This window comes from Pteropus vampyrus, unplaced genomic scaffold (genome assembly GCF_000151845.1).
Source record: "Pteropus vampyrus isolate Shadow unplaced genomic scaffold, Pvam_2.0 Scaffold2, whole genome shotgun sequence".
Taxonomy (NCBI): Eukaryota; Metazoa; Chordata; class Mammalia; order Chiroptera; family Pteropodidae; genus Pteropus; species Pteropus vampyrus.
The window spans coordinates 15,493,022-15,513,965 of NW_011888783.1; the positions used below are offsets into that span (position 1 = coordinate 15,493,022).

Below are 20,944 nucleotides of genomic sequence, written 5' to 3' on the forward strand. Positions count from 1 at the left end.
ACCACTTGTTTTGAGGCCTTTGAGGGCTCTCTGCATGCTAGGTCCTGAAAATACATGCTCTACATACATTCCATACATTTTATGTATATTGTCTCATCCTCCCAGCCACCCTTTGAGGTAGGTACTACCATTATTTCTGTTTACAGATGAAGAAAGTAGAACTTTTCCTAAGACCTCATAACTAACCCCATAATAAGTGGAGCTGGTATTCTTTTACAGATGATCTTTACTCAAGAGCCCAGCTTTTAACCACTTAACTATAGGTAACACTGAACTTCAGTTAAAATTTTTAAAAATTGTTTTAACTAATTATGGAAAGGTGGTTGCGCAGATTGAGGAGGAAGGTTTATAAACAGCAGTTGCCTCTCCATTATTTCTAATAAAAGGACTGTATAATGTGGTCAGCAAACTACCCTATAGTTTGGGCATTAGAAGACTTTTGAAGTCACTTCTGTGTTAGAAGAAGAGAGAGAGAGAGCCGGGATGGAGAGAGATGTAGAAGTAAGAGTAAGTAGAAGCTTGGAAGGAAGGCATGGATATAGACTTTATGAATTCAATCTTTGTTAGAAAATGGAATTATTAGGATTAAAATAGGGTAGAAAAAAGTCTGTTACCCATGTAATACTTATCCCAAATATAATTAACTCATTAAATATGTAATTGTTTAATATCTGATCCTTGTGAAAATAGCATAGGGCCCTGTTCTCTGCTATTTGCCACAGTTTCACTAATGCCTAGGACATAGTAGATACTAAATAAAGTATTTGTTGAATGAAAACTATTTAGGAGAGCCTAGTATTATACATACAGTTTTCAACTTACTGTGGTTCAACTTACTAATTCCTTGTCCTTATGATAGTACAAAAGTGGTACCTATTCAGCCATTTTGTTTTTCACTTTTAGTCGAGTATTCAGTAAGAGACATTTAACACCTTATTATAGAATAGGCTTTGTGTTTGATTATTTTGCCCAACTGTAGGCTAACATAAGTGTTCCAAGCCTGTTTAAGGTAGGCTAGGCTAAGCTATGATGTTTGGTAGGTTGTGTGTATTAAATGTTTCAGCTTATGATATTTTCAATTTATGATGGGTCTATCGAGACATAACCCCACTGTAATCCAAAGAGCATATGTATATGCTTTGAACATTTCTGTATTTTCTTTTAATGACTTTGTGGGTATTTATACTTTCTTAGGACCCATTTTTTAGAACACCACATCCTTATTTTTTATACTATATTACTTTAAAAATAAAATGTATCTAATTATGCAATTACTGCATTCTCCATTCTGTTATAATGGAATCTCTGTTATAAATATGACTTAGTTAATTGTTTACCCATGAGATTGGAATGGCTTTCCACCTTGTAAATTATGTATGTCTGTTTGGTGAATTTTAATGAAAAGCTTAATTACCTGTTTCTAAAGACAGCTTAATTAGTTGCTCAAGAGACTATCTCTCAATTCATTGGTTTGGAGGGCAGTTTTGTTGATTTGTTTTTATTTAAGGAAGAAGAAAAGCCAGTACAAAAACAAAAATTTTTTAACATGCAGCTCAATATCTCTCCAGTTGACGAAAGATCTGCATATATCTAAGTAAGAGCGAGCATCACTTTACCCACCACCATAAAAATAATGAAAAAAGCTTTTTAAAATGCCAGAAATTAGTCACTAAGGCTGACCTTCTCTGTATGTTGTAAACCATTTGTGAGGCTTAGAACTGAATTGGGGGTGGTCATTTTCAGCTGTAAATGTCTCAGCCTACTTATGGATCTGGGTCTTTGTAACCCTTGGTCTCATTTAAGGCAAGAATCAGTCTTGTCACATGTTGAGTGATCATATCCCAAGGTCTCAGGGAAGAATAAAGAAAGGATAGAGCGAGAAGTTGGGAGGCCTAGGTTCCCATCATGGCTCCTTTGCTTACCAAATTATCTGCCCCTGAGCAAGTTGCCTCAACATCACTGAATCTTCTTTCTGAAAAACAGGAATGTGAGAATACAATGAAATTGTGTATGTGACAAAAGTAAAGTTACGGTAAAGTAGGACTGGACTGGAATTAATAGGGCAGTTACCTCACAGATTACTTCTTGCTATGCAACATGATGATAGAATCAAGCCTACTGCTGGAAAGGCTCTAAGGCCTCCCTCACATCCCTGCACATCCCTCTTCAATGTTAGTTGCTCTTAAGAACATTTTAGTGGAAAGGGTAGTAAAACACTAGCCGAAGCTGACCAGATAGGCTTAAATAATATTTGACTGTATCAACCTAAGATATTCAATTGCTCCTTAAATTGTCTCCCATTATCCTTTCTTTCGTGGAGGAGGAAAAGAGCAGGTGGATCCCTCTTGATACATTAAAATGTCATTGAAAGATAGATACTAAATTATCCTTTAATCTTTTCTTCCTCTTCACAGGAAGTTGATTGTAATCTGACTTTCTGTGTTTTGTTTTCTAATGTACTGATCATACATGGGCCTGGTCAAGATGCCTCAAATTGCCCTTAAGATGTTGAGTTCCATATGGGACACAGTATATATATAAAAGAATCTAATTACCTCTTGTATGAAGGAGAGTATTCAAGTTACGGATTCTTCATGTTCTCTCTTAATTTCCTTAGGATCCTTTGAATTAAGAAATTTCGTAAAATAAAATGAAATACTGTGGAGATTTTATAAAAAGTTTATTTTAGGAAATGCCCAGATGCAAGCTATTTTTATTTTTTTAACATCATTATCTTGATGTAAACCATGTCGTGTAGCAGTGTCATTACAAAGAAAAGACAAGTTAATGTCTGGCAGCGAAGTGAAATATTAACACACCTATGAATTGTGCTTATGCTAACACTTCTTCTCAGGGTAATTGTTTATGAAGTTAACTCTTTTACCTTCAAGTCATTATTGCCATTTCCAAGTAAAAAAAATAGGTTTCAAAAGTATGTTTGAACTTCACAAATATACTTCATACCATGAATCAACATTTCTCCTAATTAAAGCTTAAAACGGTTATTAAAATAAATAATAATTGGAGTATTCTGATCAAACTACATGTATAGGTGATAAGCTCTTATGACTGAAGTTTAAGAAAGTTGATAACAGGTTCTTTTAAAAATGACCAAATCACATAGACTCCATCCTAGCCTAATCAGTGGACATCATGAGAGAAATGAAAAACTAAAAATATAATACCAAACTTTTATTCTGATACATTGGCTTGCTTCTGTTAAATTGGTGAATGCAGAATGTTCATTGGACTGCAGTAACTTGAAATAATCTCACATGGCAGTTTAAAATCTGAAAATACTCCTAATAATGTCAATCTGAATTTGAAGTCTCTAATTATTGATAAAGTATTAGAGCTTGTTTAATTTCATCACCTCTATTTTTCCACAACAATAATAGCACCATCTAAGCATGGACTTAAGATGAAGGAGCCCCTGCTGAATGGACATTGAGTATTCTGGTTCATTGGCAAGGTCATCCTGATTAGGATTCAATAGACGTCTTAACTCTATGCATTAAATATTCAGTTCATCTAACCCATTCCACTTGTTCAGATTCCACTCTTAACACTTCCTAATTGTTTTTCAATTCCAATGTAGGTGTGCTACCAAAAAAGAAAATGTTCATCACCCATTTTATAATTATGTCTCATATCTTAGTATAAACTAGACAACTGTCATTCTACTTTTACCTATCAGTTTCATGAACTTATTATTATAATGTCAGTCTCCCTTTGAGAAATAGATATGATCTCCTTGGGCTGACAGATTAAGTTTCTGAGCCTGCAAGAATGAGTACTAGACAAAGCCCATAGTAAATTAGCCAGAGCTGCCTCATGGAGACTCACTGAAGATAGCCAAGCTGGCCTTTCCCATGTAAGCACACCAAATCTTTACATTCCTGTGTGCTGAATGAGTAAGAACCTTCCTTTTTACTTCTGAATTTCTGTTAAAAATATAGAGAAAACCATGGAATTCACTAGGTCCAGCTGGGACTTAGAAAAGTTGAAATACTTGGCTGGTATCGGTCAGAACCAGGCTTGACAACCAGGCTGTATGCCATTTCAGTCCCTCCTTTCCAGGCCTGGGATTCTTCATACTGAATGCAGAAAGCTCCCTCAAAACTGTCACTTGGAGAATTTGATCATTTCTGTTGTTTCTTGAAAGAATAGGAATGCAGGGCTGTACCTTTTTGTTTGCATTGTGTTTTCAAATGTCTTACATTTTATAAGAGGTCATGTTAGAGTGTACAGTTTGGTAATGTCAATGTTAGTATAGTGTAATTTAAATTTATTATCCACTGAAATGAATGCATTGATGTGCCTTTTTATCTGCTTAGGTGAATATTAGATTAATGCTAGAGGAGCTATGTAATGAAGACTGAGTTAGGAATTATGATGAGCCTGATACCAGTAGCATAAAAATTTAGAGCCCTGGCAAGATGTAAGAGCTTTCAGTGCAACATAAAAAAATATTTATCCCAACATAACTTAAGGAATTTATAGAGTTTATATAGAAGTCTCTAATGTTTGACTTAAAATGCATTTGAAATTTTTTGATTAAATAATGAATCTGATGGACACTATGAATTCATATATAAGTAGTACTAAAATGGCTGGTGATCTGAGGGGTGCTAGAATATAGATGATCCAGAAATTTATTTAAATGATAGCCTTTCAAAATTTCGTGTTAACAAAAGATAGTGTGAGAGACAGGAATAGTCTAGAGGAAAGACACAGGATTTGAAGTGATATAGACCCAGGTTCAAATCCTGTTCTCACCACATACTAGTTAGATGACCTTGGGCAAGTTATTTAATCTCTCTGAGCTCTGTTTCTACATCTGTAAAATATCTACCTTCAACGTACATATAAAGCATTTACTTGCATGTGCCATGTAGTTGTCTGTTAATAAATGTAAGCTGATTTATATATTGTTAAGTACTTTGGAATATATCCAACTCTTGGCCATAATGGAGAGAAATTAAGTTACAAATTACAATTAGGGAAACAAAGATATGAATAATCTTTGTATCTAGAGTGAGCTGAATTTGCTTAGATCTTCAGATCCTGGTATTGGAAAAACTATGTTGTTGACATTTTATTGAAATCATAGGATTTGCTAAACCTGAAACAGTGTTCAGATCACCCAATAGTTATTCCAGTTACTCTTCATCTCCCTGAGCCTCAGGGCCTTGCCAGCTAGAACATCCTTTATGGTGCTTTTGGGATGGAATATTGACTTAGCTTAGTTAACTGGAGCGTTGTGCTCATGAGTCTATGGTATCATCATGGTGTTACAAAGGAAGTGGCTGTTTGCATGAGGTCTTTCACTTTCCTAGAGAACATTCTTACTGAGTCCTGACATTCAGTAATTGGAGATTTATTTTTTTTGGCTTAAGTCTTGGTGCCATTTTAAAAACCAGTGGAAAAGGAAGTATAATCAGTCATTTGTACCTTAGTGTAAGTTGATAAGACCCTTCCCTGTAAGTAGGGTTTGAGGTGGAAAGGTGGAGAGAACAGGGGTTAGTTACTCAGTTACCAGGGGTTCAGATTGCCAAAACTGAGTAAGGCAAGGTAAAAATTGCAGCATGATGATGCTTGCGATATGTCTTTAAACCACCTGGCTACAATTTAACCTGAAACTCACATTGCTTAGGACAGTGGTTTCGAGCCTTTAATGTGTATCACTGTCACATATTATACTAACCATGAAAAATATAGGTTCTTGGAAATCTAGATTCTTTAATACAAGGAAGGAGGGAAACTTCTATTTATTGATTACTCTGTGCCAGAAATTCTGCAGAAATGCTTCCCATATATTATTTAATTCTTAATAATCGTATTATGTAAATACTTTTAATCCATTTTACACATGAGACAAAGATTGAAATAAGTACGTAATTTGCAAAGGACATGCCACAGCCAGTAGATTTCAGAGTTAAGGTCAGCACTTTTGTCTAGATCCAAAGCCCATGATCCTGCTTTACTACGCTTGGTAAAAATGAGATGCTAGCTCAGCACAAATTCAGTATTATTTATTCACTGAACAACAGAGTAGTGAAATCAGCAGTGGAAATTTATTTCAAAAATAGCAAATGTGTTCATTTCCAAGGTCACCTATTTTCTCCTTCTATTCCTTATTCCTCATACAACTCCCCACCCTCCACACACCATTTTTATAGGCTGCTTCTCTCTGTTACAGATGGTGTGGACAGAGGTAGAAACAGAGAGAGTTGTGGAATCTGCCCATTCCTCATCTTTTTTTGCAGGCCAGACACCCTCATTCAAGTGAATGTACAGAGTGATGTCAGTTTCGAGGATGGCCAGAGTCGGGTGTAAGACAGGCCAGAGATTCCTGGTCGACATAAAAAAGCTAAATCCTGCTGGTTTCCAGGAAGAGTGACTCTGTGGGATATGTGTCCTGTCAGTTTAGACCCCGACCCAGTTAAGCCATTTTTTTCTACTTTATAGAACCGGAATATGAGGGGGCTATATCTCTAACACCTTGGATCCGTCTCCTACTTTCTCAAGTTTAGCATGCAGAACATGCAATAGGCAATCAACAGCTGCCAGACTCTGAAGACAAAAAAAACAGGAATTGAGATCACAGACTCCTCTTCCTGACTATGACCTTGAGCAAGTCACTCTGTGAGCACTTCCTCATCTGTAAAATGTCTATTATACAACATACTCTCAGGGTGGTTGTGACTAATAGGACAGTGATATGAAGCATCAAACATTGTTCCTGGCCACTTAACAAATGCAGACAATCTCCTTTCCATTCAATTTCCACCTCTCTCCCAACTGTGCTTCTTCAACTAACACATATCATATATGCCTTTTAAAAAATAGGATTAGAACTAGAATTTGGGAAATTTGGTAATGACCATAATATAAAGGGATGGGCAGAAGTTTCCAGTCATGTTTTAATGGTATAAACCAAAAACTGATTAATCTACAACTCCTCGAGGGCAGGAACATGTGTCTTATACTAAACAGTATATATACCCTTAAGCCAATGTTTGATACAGTACCCTGTAATACCATCACTTATTGAGTGCTTACTGTATGCAGACAGTCGTTTTCTCTTTTGTCTGCCATCCCCTTTAATACCTACCCCAGGTAGGTAATATCTTTAGTATGTAGATGAGGTAACCGAGGTAACCAAGGCACCAAGCAAATCTCCCAAGGTCAGGATTCAAACTTCAGTGTCTCTGATTTCAAATTCCATCTTTCTTATTATAACACACTGCCTCCCTCCAATAACAATAGCTACGTTTATTTGATTTTATTTTTTTAACCAAATGTTTATTGGACTTTTATTTGTGCAAGTTATGTGCTAGATTCAGGGTTTATGCTAAGATGTCTAAGACCCAATTCTATATAAACAGCTACACAGGTAACTGTGATATGAGGTAGAATGTGATATGTCTCATAATTAATGAACAAGTGAAGGGCTCTGAGGTTCACACATGGGTAGGATCACATCTAATTAGTGCACATCATCAAAGTCTTCATAAAGGAAGGGGTGGGTATTTGGAGCATAGGGGGCTGCATTGCCTATTGCATGTTCTGCATGCTAAACTTGAGACCTGGAAATTTTAGTTACTATTACTTTTCTTACCATCCATTGTTATTCATTGCTTACTGTCTTACCTTCTGTTACTACTCTTCAAAATCAAAGAGAGAAAATGACTCGAGAAACCACCTTGAAGAGATCAGAGAGAAGAATACAACTCCCCTCAGACTCCAATTTCCTCTCCTTTGGGTGGATATAGCATAGTTACTCACTGCCTATACTAGCTGTGTAGTCTTGGGAAGTCAACTTGTTTAGGCCTCAGCTCTTTTCAACTATAAAATGAAGATAAAACATATGCCTCATTGTCATTTTTCTGTGGATTTTATGGGATTGTACAGTCAGGTGTTTAGCTGGGTGCCTGGAACATAGGTACTTAATATAATCAATAAATGATAGCCATGATTAACGTTGTAACTGTCTAAGTAGGTATGGCAAGATATATATAAGGATGAGTGGCATACATTTGTCTAGAACATCAGAATATTGACATTGGTTCTGAATCTCAGAGTTAGCAGTTCTTATGACTTGAGAGCTCTTCAGCAAAATTAAAGCAGAAATGCAGTTGTAGTTACTGAAGGCATAATAGTAACCAAACCCTCAGCCATCTGAAGGTAGATCAGAACTTTTTCACCTGAGCTGTTTTCTGTCTCCTTACTGCCTGCCCTAGGTAGCTGCCCAAGTTGCAATTAATCTAATATTTCTTGATTAGGCAGAAAAATTATTCAAGGACATTATGACTCTGCAGATTCTACAGTAGAACTTGTCTCTCAATGACAAAGTGTTCACTTTACCCAACGATGAATTTTCTGGATAACTTTACCGTTAATATTTTTATATTTTGGTTGAATTTTAGTACAGATGAAGTACTGGAGGTGATCTGTACTAAAGGCCCTTGATCAGAAATGCTCAGAAAGAAAAAAGCTACCTGGATTATATAGGCGATTATTTTCTTTAACTTAGTAACTTAAGCATTGTGTTAAATATTATGGAGAAAAAATTACCGTTAAATTTGCCTTTGGAGTCTGTTTTTATCTGGTGCCTGCTGAAAATTGGATCACTTCACTTTAGGTTATACATGACTAAAAAGTCGGTTGGGCTTTATTTTTAGTCATCACATGACCATCTAGGCCTAAGCTGAAGAGTAATTTAGGTTAGGCAAGGAAAGTTCTTTTCATTTTATTTCCTCTTGGAACAGGAGCATTTTTTTGGTCTCATATTAATCACATAAGTGTATAAATTTATGAAAATGAAATATCTGTAAATATTAACTTATGCCTTTTACTTAGAAACATTTTTTAAAGAATAAACCATTTTAGAAAAAGGGACTATGGACTCAAGTAAATAAAATATTTGGAGATGTTGAACCAGTCATTCAATATTTCTAATATCTAGCATGTTTAAGTACCATGCCGTAATTCATGCCATAATTAAACTGAAATCTACATTGGGCACATATACCCTACAGATTATGAAATCTGAGATAAATTACACTAAGCAAATGGACTGAATTTGTTTAAATAGAGTTTCAGATTGTTTAAATACAATATATTAGAATCATAATGGATTATACTTAATTATTATAGTATGAGTAAACAGATGGGAGACTTTTAAGGAACCAATATGAGAAAACAAGCTTCTTATATAGCACCTTAGTAAAAACTATAGGTGTTGCTCTTAAATAAAGGTGGTTGGAATCTTACCCAGCCACTTCCCTTTCTTTTTTAAAAAATTATTTCCAAAAAACTTTTTAGTCATCTTTTTAAAAATTTCTTTTTAAGTATGGTTGATATACATTAGTTTCAGTTGTACAACAGTGATTCAACATTTATATATCTTGTGAAGTGAGCACCGCAATAAGCCTAGTAACCGTCTGTCACCATACATAGTTATTACCATAGTATCGCCTATATTCCCTATGTTGTGCATTATATCCCCATGACATTTTATAACTGGAAGTTTGTACTTAATCCCTTTTCTGCCCACTTCCCCACCCCCTCCCTTCTGGCAACCATCGGTTTCTTCTCTGTGAGTTTATTTCTGTTTCAGTTTGTTCGTTCATTTGTTTTGCTTTTTAGATTCCACATATAAGTTAAATCACGTGGAATGTGTCTTTCGCTGTCTTATTTCACTTAACATAATACTCTCTAGGTCCATCCATGTTGTTGCAAATGGCACAATTTCATTTTTATGGCTGAGTAATATTCCATTATATGTATATAACACATCTTTATCCATCATCTATCAGTGGACACCTAGGTTGCTTCCATGTCTTGGTTATTGTAAACAATGCTGCAGTGAACATAGGGTTGCATATATCTTTTGGAATTATTGTTTTCATTCTCTTCAGATAAATATCCAGAAATAGAATTGTGGGATTATATGTAGTTCTATTTTTTAATTTTTTGAGGAATCTCCACAATGTTTTCCATAGTGGCTGCACTAGTTTTTCATCCCACCAAAAGTGAACAAGGTTCCCCCTTCTCCACATCTTCACCAAAACTTGTTGTCTTTTGATGATAGCCACTCTGACAGGTATGAGGTAACATCTCATTGTGGTTTTCATTTGCATTTCCCTGGTGATTAGTGATGTTGAGCATCTTTTCATGTGTCTGTTGATCATGTGTTTTGTCATCTTTGGAGAAATGTCTTTTCAGGTCTTTTGCCCATTGTTAAACTGGATTTTTTTTTTTTTTAATGCTGAGTTGTATGGTTTTAATATGTTTTGGATATTAACCCCTGATCAGATACAACATTTGCAAATATCTCCCATTCAGTAGGTTTTTTCGTCTCGTTGATGGTTTCATATGCTTTTAGTCTGATGTCTCATTTATTTTTGCTTTTGTTCCCTTGGCCCAAGGAGACATAGCCCAAAAAAATATGCTAAGATCGATGCCAAAAAAAGTTACTGCCTTTGTTTTTTTTTTTTTTCCCTAGGGGTTTTATGGTTTTAGGTCTTACATTTAAGTCTTTAATCCATTTTGAGTTTATTTTTGTGTATGATATAAGGAAACGGTCTAGTTTAATTTTTTTTTGCATGTATCTGTCCAGTTTCCTCAACATTTATTGAAGAGACTATCTTTTCCCATTGAATATTCTTGCCTCCTTTGTAGTACATTAATTGACCATATAATCATGGGTTTATTTCTAGACCCTCTGTTCTGTTCCACTGATCTATGTGTGTTTTTGTGCTACTATACTGTTTTGCTTACTATAGCTCTGTGGTATAGTTTGAAATTAGGGAAGCATGGTACCTCCAATTTTGAAGATTTCTCAAAATTGCTGTGGCTATTCAAAGTCTTTTGTGGTTCCATATAAATTTTAGGAATATTTGTTCTAGTTCTCTGAAAAATATTGTTATTTTAGTAGGGATTGCAGTAAATCTGTAGATTGTTCTGAATAGTATGGACATTTTAACAATATTCTTCCAATGCATGAGCACCCCAGAACCTCTCTTTCTACATCAGCAAACAAACCTCCAAGGGTCCTGTAAGCATAGTTACACTATATCTGAGACCTATGTACATAAGGAATTATTCCCAGCTGGTTCTCACTATGACCTGGCCTCAAGCTTGTTGAATAATGAATGTGGTAAGAATTAAAATAATGGTTGGATCTATTTAAGTATAGACTACATCTCATAGTAGGGAGAAAAAACTGACCACTTCAGGGTGTTAGCAATGTTATATGCATGTTCCTTATTCTATAGGATAATAGTATGATACCTAAATTCCTTTTTTTTAATCAAAATATTTACTAACTTCTGCTTATCTTTAATAAAATTTGGTTTTAGTTAACCTCAGTCCATGCACAAAGGAGAATATATGTCAGCCTTTCATAATTTACCTGGCAGTGGCGCATTCTTTTTAAAACCTGGTGCTGCATGTTAATTTTCCTTCGCTTTTAATAGATAACAATATATTCCATTTTGTAACGATGCATGACTCATTCATTGCTCATTGTCTTTCCACTTTTTCTTCTTGAGCCAGCAAGAAAATCTTACATGAGAGGAGGGAGAAACAGAGTGAGTTGAGGAGTACAGTACTTAAATACTGTTGCTTGATTTTCATTGGTTATCTCCTTTCTTACAGCGACCAGTCTAATCCAGCCTTCCTTGTCAAATCCCTCCCCACCCCCACCCTCTGCTAGGGGCTGCACAGGGTGTCTTGCTAGAAACTGATTGCAGGCAGTATGTAGGCATCTTTCATTCAGAATGGATGTTAATATATTGAATAGAGAAGAAAGCTTTTAGAAATGTATCGTTTGTCAAAACTGGATGGCTTTTAAAAAGGGATAGAGAGATGCTGAATGTTTTGTATGTTAGCATCGACTATTTCTGTTCAGACTCTTAAGTTTTCAGAAGCTTAAATATAGAGCCCTTTTAAAAAGGAAGAAAGAAGAATTTTTCTGGTTAATCGACCTCTTTTTAAGAAGTGCTTCATCATCCTCCTCCACCTTTCTGTGATGTTTCTCTGCAGCTCTCTGTAGGTTAGGGTTCTGTGCTGACTGGCAGAATGCTCATTTGTTAGCTGAATAGAGTTCATCGACTGACATAGATCAATATAGGTTTTATTTCTTTCTTGTGAATTCCAAAATGCCATCCAAAGAGTCTTGGTCGGGTAGGAAAACTAATAGAGCTGCAGTTCACAAATCAAAACAAGAGGGCCGTCAGCAAGATTTATTGATAGCAGCCTTGGGAATGAAACTGGGTTCTCAAAAGTCGTCTGTGACAATCTGGCAACCTCTGAAACTCTTTGCTTATTCGCAGTTGACATCACTTGTTAGAAGAGCAACTCTGAAAGAAAACGAGCAAATTCCAAAATATGAAAAGGTTCACAATTTCAAGGTAAGAATATTTGTTTTTAACCTTTTCTTGTAAGAAATGTACATTACTTGAAATATACAGTATTAAAGAAATATCTGTTGATGTCTTTTTAAAACTAGGATGACTGAACTAAAATGCTCTTGCTATTTAAGGAATAGCTGAATAAAGCTAATAGGATCCAACCCCATTTTCTCTAATGCTGATATAGTATTTTGTTTAATCAGTGTATCTCAATGTTAAACGTCTTGACTGATATTTAAAAGGTCTCATTTAAAAATGATTTTGGCATTAATTTTATTTGTGATGCAAATATGTCTGGCTACCTTTTTGGATATTTTGTGATGCAAATATATCTAACTATCTTTGTGGGATATCTCTGTTTCTTTCTGGTAAAAAGCTGTAGATATATGAGTCATGTGCTCTTGCATCTGGAATGAGCAGATGGTCTGCATTCCCCATAGTTTCTGTCTTTTCTCTCTGTTAATGAATTGACCATGATGAAAGGAGACTGACTTCCATAGGAATGTTGATGCCGCTGATACTAGCAGCTTCTCTTCCATTTTTGAGTATGTGTGTGTGGTTTATAATTGTGTGTTAATGTGTTGTACCAACTATACTTATCATCTTTTATCAAGATGTATTGATTTCAAGCTGTGTGTAGATCTTGCCTGTATTTATAGTATGATATAAGGCACTGAAGTTCAGTCCTTTGCAACCTAATTTCAGAGAACATACAATGTGAGACATTGAATAAGGAGACCCAGTTACACTTAATGAGTGGATGTATGCACTGGCATTTCTATAGTAACTTCCCAGTAGTTAAACAACTTTATGATGAAGTTCTCGAGACATGAATATTTTTAGTTTAGATAAAATGTCATTAGTTTTGATGTTAAGGGGTATCTTGTTTCAAAAGATAATAAAAGCTGGAAACCCTGATCTTCCATTTGTTTATTAATTTATTCAGCAAATAGAATACATCAGGCTCCATAGCAGGAAATCCCATCCCAAATTTGCAATTCATCTGATTTTTAACACCAGCATCTATTTTATTCATATGCTAAATACAAAGCCCCCAATATGCTCTGCTTTTACCATAGTGAGGAATAGATTTTTATAATCTTCAGATCATTTGGAGATAAAGGATAAACTCCAAAATGTATGGGTTGTGTAAAGATTGCTAATATTTCAAGGTAAACTAAATAGCATTTTATTCTCCCCCTTTAATCATATCATTAAGGCCTTACTTTTCAGCCAGTATCTGATTTAAAATGAGACTGAGACCATTTAGCATGTGCATCTAGTTTCAACCACATCTTCCATTTATGAACATATACAGGTTAGGCCTCAGTTTCTTCTTGCATGATATACAACTCGGTCTTACAGGATTTTTATCAGGAGAAATGATCCCAAATAAATCCTTCTGCAAATACAAAGTTTTTGTGCATATTAGCTCACAGAAAGAGCAGTTTAGGTTCCTAAGCATGCTGTTTATAAATGACTGAGATTTTAAAATATATCTCCAAAGAGGTACCCTCTGTGTGTTTAGCAGGAACAAATTGACCTATTAAGAATGCCATTTTAGTGCTAAGTCAAGTTCATTGTACATGCTTTCTATCAATATTGATTAAAAGCAGATAGGGCTATTTGAAGATTTATATAAACAAGCATATTCTCATTTTTGGTTTTATCTTCCAGCAAGTTCTCAATTTTAATTTAACACATGGCTTTAATGAGCAAATTTTGTATAGCCAGAAAGTGCTGACTATGGGACTAATTGTGACTCTAAGCTTGGTACCCAAACTGTTTTAAAGATATTCGTCTTTAAAAAAAAAAAAAAAAAAAGCACATTAAAAAGTAGAAGTATACTTCCTTCTGTGGATTTAAAAAATTAAAACCAGATTGAGCATACTGTTAAAAAAAAATGCTCAAGAGAGAGCTCATGTTAGTGAGTTACATTACTGTTTTTAGAGTTGCTAATAAGGTCAGAAGTCTCAGAATTTGACTCTTTCCATTGAAATTACTTTTTGTGATTTAAAAAATGTTTCTGTAGGGGGGCTTTATAAAAAAGAGAAAAGAAATTGAGGGGGAGTTATACTTGACTTCTGAGAACTTCTCCCAAAAGAATTCAGACTCCGTGGGCAGGAGCAGTTCTGTCCCACACAAATGTTCACTTAGAAGGTCACTGCTTGTGATACGTAAGTATATACAGTTCTGAGATTTATTGGGGGGGAAAACCCCAAGCATTCATCATTCACGTGGCCTTGCCATTGACAGTTTTCTATGTTGGTAAAAGTTAATTCTGCCTACCACGAGCCCACTCACCAAAGCCTCATTTCAATGAGGTTTTCTTTTTTGCTTCTTGAACTGCCTTGTTATGTAACGTTGCTCTGTGGTGTTGAACAGCTGCCAAATCTTATTTCAGAGGGTGAAGCCAAGAGTGTATTATACCTTCAGTGAAAGCATTCACCAAGGTGAAATCCAAAAAAAATCAGCTGGGCCTAACTCCAGACAGGTGTTTGTGTTTTAAAGGTTTTTGGGTTTTTTGTTAGAAAGGGGGGAAAAAAACAAAACAGGAAGACTTCCCATTTTTCTGTGTTATGTAACATGGTCTTTTCTATTATTACTTATAACAATTTGATAAATAATCAATCATAAAAAAAGATCGTTGTCTCTTGGAAGGTCATCATTTTAAAAATGTACCACATTTTTTTAAACACAATTACCCTATGAGTTGTCAACATAACTTAGAGCGAAAAATAATTTTAACTGTCTCCTAAATATCCTGCCTTCTTTCTAACATGAGAGAGAGCAAGCTAATTTCTTGAGCAGACTTTAAAGAAAAAATCCTCTTGACATTAAAATAAGACGCAGGCACCCCACCAGTAGTGACTGCATCACATTTCTGAGGCTCTCTGGATAGAATGATAAGCAAGCTCCTGAAGGCAAGGGCTGGGCCTTAGTTATTATTTGTATGACCTTCGAGAGATTGCTTTTTCTCTCCGAACCTTGGGTTCTGCATCAGAAAAATTGAGTTCCTGGTATGTGTAGGTACATGGTAGCCACTATTTTTGTTATTACAAATTACCCCTAAATGGATATATTTTTTTTCTGAGTTCATTCCAAGACTATTTTTTTTGCCCAGCTGTAGAGGTCATGATGCAGTTGAAAAAACCTGGCATGATTGTGGGGCTAAAGAAAGCTCTTGTTTCTTTCTTAGCTCCTAGGCAGAGTTAGATGTTATATAAGAGCAGTTGCATTTTTATGCACCACAGAATACAGTGAAATCCTCTGTATTTCTTTCACTCCCTCCAAATTATTCAGTGTTTCATTTGGTATATTTAATTCAGATAGGTCTGTAAAATAAAGTCAGGATTACATATAGTAACAACAGAAACCTGGCAATTTAGGCAAATTAAATAGAAAACATTAAGAATTATAGTGAGTAGATACTTTAAAATATGAGTTTAGTTCTTTTTCAAGATAGTCTTGAAGTGGTGACTGGTTGATTTCAGAGTTTCAGATACTTGCATTCTGTATATAAATGAAAGATATATATATTAATAGATTTAAGTTGCCAAGATAATATGTAAGCAATGAATCCCAAAATGTGAATTGATACTGCAATTAAAATAACACTATAATATGAGCCTTGTAATATTTAGTAAAATGATTGATTCAAGACCTGGGATAAAGCAATAATAGTGAACCCATCAGTCCTGGCCAACAAACCAGACATTCTGCTGTTTGAATAACTGTAGAGTAGGAATAGCCAGCATTCCTGCTGAAAGTGTTCTTTCTTTCAAAGGACACAGGCAAAGCCAAGCCCTGTGGTCTTCAATTGATTTACATCTGAGACTACAAAATGAAGCAACAAATAAAAATAAATGTAGTATGAAATATAGAGTTAAACTCGTGATCTATAAGTTCTCTTACAGCTCTAAAATTCTCTGTTGAGAAGCAATTGATTTGTTAATATGATCCTGTTTTCCATTTTTAAAACTTTATTAAGGCCTGTATACGGACAAATTTTTTAACATTGATTTTTTAAAAAAAATCAAAACAGATATGAAATATTTTTTAAAAAACTAGTCATACTGTCAGCAAAATGTCATATTCAAGGATTGTGCCTACTACCTCCCCTGCTTTTCTCTCTCTGTTTTTCCGTCCCTCATCCCCACATCTAGTGAAATGCCTTATAGATGCTCAAGAAGTATCTGTCGAATGACTAATAAATGAGTACACAGTAAGACATGAAGACCTTTATTGCGGTAATGGTGGTGGTAGTTATTTTGAAACCACTTCTAATGGCAGCAGGAAATTTTAACACAAAAATAGATTCTTCTTAAGACCTATATTGTTATAAATAGATTTTTAAAATCAAATTCATGTGAGTTTTTAACATGAAATAAAACCTCAAATACCATGTTATATTTGATGGGAGTATGTGTTCACATTTTAAGTGCTTAGAAATTTAAATATTGTTTTGAATTAATAGTAAAATAAGTTAAATATGACAAAATGGAAAAGGCAGCCTGGAATGTCTCATGATTAAGCCTCGGCAGTGTCACTCATCATCACTTCTTCTATGAACATGGAGTGTCCAGAATAAACATTGTAAAAGAACAATGTTTTTCTCCAAATAGATCAAATTGAATTTTATTGTACATATATATGTATGTGTATACACACACATACACACACACACACACACACACACACAATTCCTGATTCTTAATATAGGTCATTTGCAAGAGAAGATAAAAATAAAGATGAATGCATAGCAGGGATTATTTCTGCCTAGAGCATTCAGACTTGTAGAGGGCTAATGGAGAGAAAGTAGGAGATTGGACGAGATCATCTGTAAAATCCTAAAGGCATTGTGTTCCTGTTGCTGTCTGGTACTTATCAGATGCTGTGGAAACCAAAAATAATAAACTGCTTTTTATTTCTGCTCCTACTGGTGGTGATGAAGACCACAGACTCATCATGCACTGCCATCCAGACCTCCATACAGTACCTAAGAGCTTTATGGCCTTCTCTATCTCAGCTCCTGTCTGTCCTTCTTATGGTTTGTAATTCTGGCTGGGGAACTGGTTATGACCCCTTGAGTGCAAATCTAAATCATTAAGGTCATAGGGAAGGTTACTGCCTACCATTAATAATCGAAAAATAAACATTCACAAGGTTCTTGTTGGTTAGCACATAGTTGCTTATACTTCACAGCCATTTTATGGGGCTAGAGAACTTATAATGCTATACTTGACTTAAGAGAAACCCATGATATTATGGATTGGAAGAATTAGTATTGCTAAAATGTTCATTCTACCCAAAATAATCTACAAATTCAATGTGATTCTTATCAAAACCCAAAGATGTTCTTTACAGAAATAGAAAAGGCAATCCTAAAATTCATTGAGAACCACAAAGACCCCCAATAGCCAAAGCAACCTTAAGCAAGACAAATCTGGAAGCTTCATACTTCCTGATTTCAATATGTTACAAAGCTCTAGTAATCAAAACAGCATGGTACTGGCATAAAACAGACATGTAGACCAACAGAACAGAATAGAAAGTACCATCAGCTAATCTTCAACAAGGGTGCTAAGAACATTAAATGGAGTAAGGATAGTCTCCTCAATAAATGTTGAGAAAATTCAATATCTATATGCAGGAAATTGAAATTGGTCCCCCGTCTTGCAACATACACAAAAATCAACTCAAAAACAGATTAAAGACTTAAATATAAGCCCTGAAATCAAAACCAAGTAGATGAAAACATAGGAGGAAAGCTTCTTGACATTGGTCTGATCAGTGGGTTTTTGGATATGACACCAAAAGCCTTACGGGCAACAAAAGCAAAAGCAGACAGGTGGAATTGCATCAAACTAAAAGGCTTCTACACAATCAACAGTAAAAAGGCAACCTGTAGAATAGGAGAAAATGTTTGCAAACCTGATAAGGGGTTAATGTCCAAAATATATATGTATATATCATACAACTTAATAGCGAAGAAGCAAATAATCCAATTTTAAAATGGGCAAAGAACCCAAATAGACATTTATTTCTCCAAATAAGATGACACACATGGCCAACAGATATATGAAAAGGTGTTCAATATCACTCATCATCAGCGAAATGCAAACCAAAACAGTGAGACATCACATCACACCTGTTAGAGAGTGGCTGTTGTCATAAAAACAGAAGATAACCAGTGAGTGTTGATGAGGACGTGGAGAAAAGGGAACTCTTGTATACTGCTGGTACAAATGTAAATTGATATAATAATTATGGAAAACAGTATGGAGATTTCTCAAAAAATTAAAAAAACTAACTTGTGATCCAGCAATAGGTTGCCTTTTAACTCTTTAATTATTTCCTTTGCTGTGCAAATTTATCATTACATGTAGTCCTGAATATCTGATTTTACTTTTGTTGCTTTAAAATTTGGAGAGGGGTTTGTCTTTCTTACTGTTAGTGGAAATTATTAGGTGTTCTATTTCTTTTATGAAATTTTAAAAAATAGTAAATTTGGCAGGAGATTTGCAAGTTTGTCTTTCTCACTAGGAGGCTGATAGTGAGACATATTAAGTGTACTATTTCTTTTATGTAATTAAAAAACAAAAACAAAAACCTCACGCCAGCCTTTGAAATTTAGATGTAGGGTTGCCATTTTTAAACACTTTAAGAAGGAGCCTGACTCTCACCAGAACTTATTCTTATCCCCAACCAATATCCTAATTTGAGACCCTCTGGCAGACAAGTACATTGAAGGTGGCATTCATTCTTTCCAGCATGTATGCTCATCTTCCTTGACAATGTTTTAGAAAATTTGGTATCTCTAAAATTTATCCCAAAGTAGAGAATCAGCCTGGCATGTGATTCCCAGCAAAATAACAAGTTAAGAATGTAAACCCATAGGAAGAATACACAATTTAAAGTCACCTCTTCCAAAATTCTTCTCTCTTAATACTTTGTGTCTACACAATGATCTAATCTTCAAGGACTGGTGTTTTCCACGTTTGAGACATGTTGTTACTTTAAAGGCAACTTTCATAGTCACTTGTATCATGCATCCATTCTCCCCTTCCAGATTTAACTGAGGATTGAGTCTTAATTCTATTCTGTTTATTCTGTAAATTGGGAGAGATACATATGTAATATTTCACATCTCTGTTTTTCAAAACCTCCTTCGACAAATTATACTGTCATACTTTTTGGCAGTCTTCATGATCCACTGTGTCAAATATTCCTCAGAGAACAAAGGGTCTTACTTAGGAGTGAGCCCTACTGTGGCTTTAAGAAGGTAGTCTAAGCATGTGCCTAAAGAATATGTACACATCATAACATCCTGCCTCAGTTATTGTCTATATTGTCAAGTCCCCTATTATCTCAGTACACTTATCAGTAGTCAGCAGTCATTATTCATATATAATAGTACATGACACAAAAATATCTTTGCCTTCTTCAAAGAGCCCAGAGGGCAGAGAGAAGAGACATGCATATATACCAAAGAAAGTGGAATATAGATCTAAGAAAGATTTTTTTTTTTAAGTGAAGAGAATACATGGAAATACTGATTTTTCCTTCTTAAATATTTACCACAGTAATGCTGGTACCTGGAAAACCACTACAAATTATTTTCCTAATAAACACCAAAAACACGAGTAGTGTTTTTTTTTTTTCCCCCAAGTTTACTCTTCTTAAATTATATTAAGATACTCTGATTGCAAAATAGAAAAGCTAGAAAAGAATGGGGAAACAGCCCAGCGGTGTTAGCCTTCTGAAGAACATCGTCGACTGCTTATTTTCTATATTTTTATATTCTTTAAGGAGCAAAAATAGAACTTGGGTGTGTTTTTTAAAGTGTTATCCAGATGTAAAAATTTTTAAAAAAGAATATATCAGTTTTTACGTCATGGGAACCAGAAGATTCGTCATATTGGTGATATCCTCCAGTCTTTTGTATTAGAGATTGTGTTTTGGTTGTCTGTGTGAATAGATAAGCCCAAATTGGGCCTAAAAAATCAGGCACACTCTCTTTTGTAGACCTTCTTTTGTTTGGAGTCCCACCTCTTAGATGTGCCACACCCTAATCGCTGCTTTTGGCTCTGCCTCACAGGCTTGGACAGTGCCTTTGTTCGTAAAGAGAAGGCGCATCTCTAAGAGGCATGCTGTTTTCCTTTGACGGTTGCCATTATAGCTCATTACTCCAAAATTGTATGACATTGCTTCAGTGTGTCTTTTGAAAAGTCCATTGGGAACCCATGACTGATATTTACAGTTTGTTGGAACAGATTCATTTCGAGAGACAGAAAGCCCAACCCATGCTAAGGCAAAAAGGGAATTTATTGGCTCACGTAGTAGGAAAAGTCTGGTGTTAGTTGAAGGTGTCCTTTGACCTAGGTGCTTAAAATGCCGCCAGAACCCCGTCTCCAAGCTCTGTCTTCATTTTTAGGCTCTCTCTGGTGACAAGATGGCTGGCAAAGGCTTCGGCTCTATATATTCTCAGATTCTAGTTAGCTGCAAAAGAGACTGAGCAA

General features: G+C 35.2%; 1 protein-coding gene across 3 annotated transcripts in view; it reads left to right on the top strand.

The window, feature by feature from the left end:
• Positions 1-20,944, top strand: part of CHN1 (chimerin 1) — a 159,450-nt gene that overhangs the window by 102,400 nt on the left and 36,106 nt on the right. For all 3 annotated transcript variants that reach the window (XM_011357240.2, XM_023529386.1, XM_023529388.1), the window contains one exon: positions 12,345-12,422. In XM_011357240.2, the coding sequence (XP_011355542.1) occupies positions 12,345-12,422 (78 nt within the window). The remainder of the gene's footprint in view (positions 1-12,344; positions 12,423-20,944) is intronic.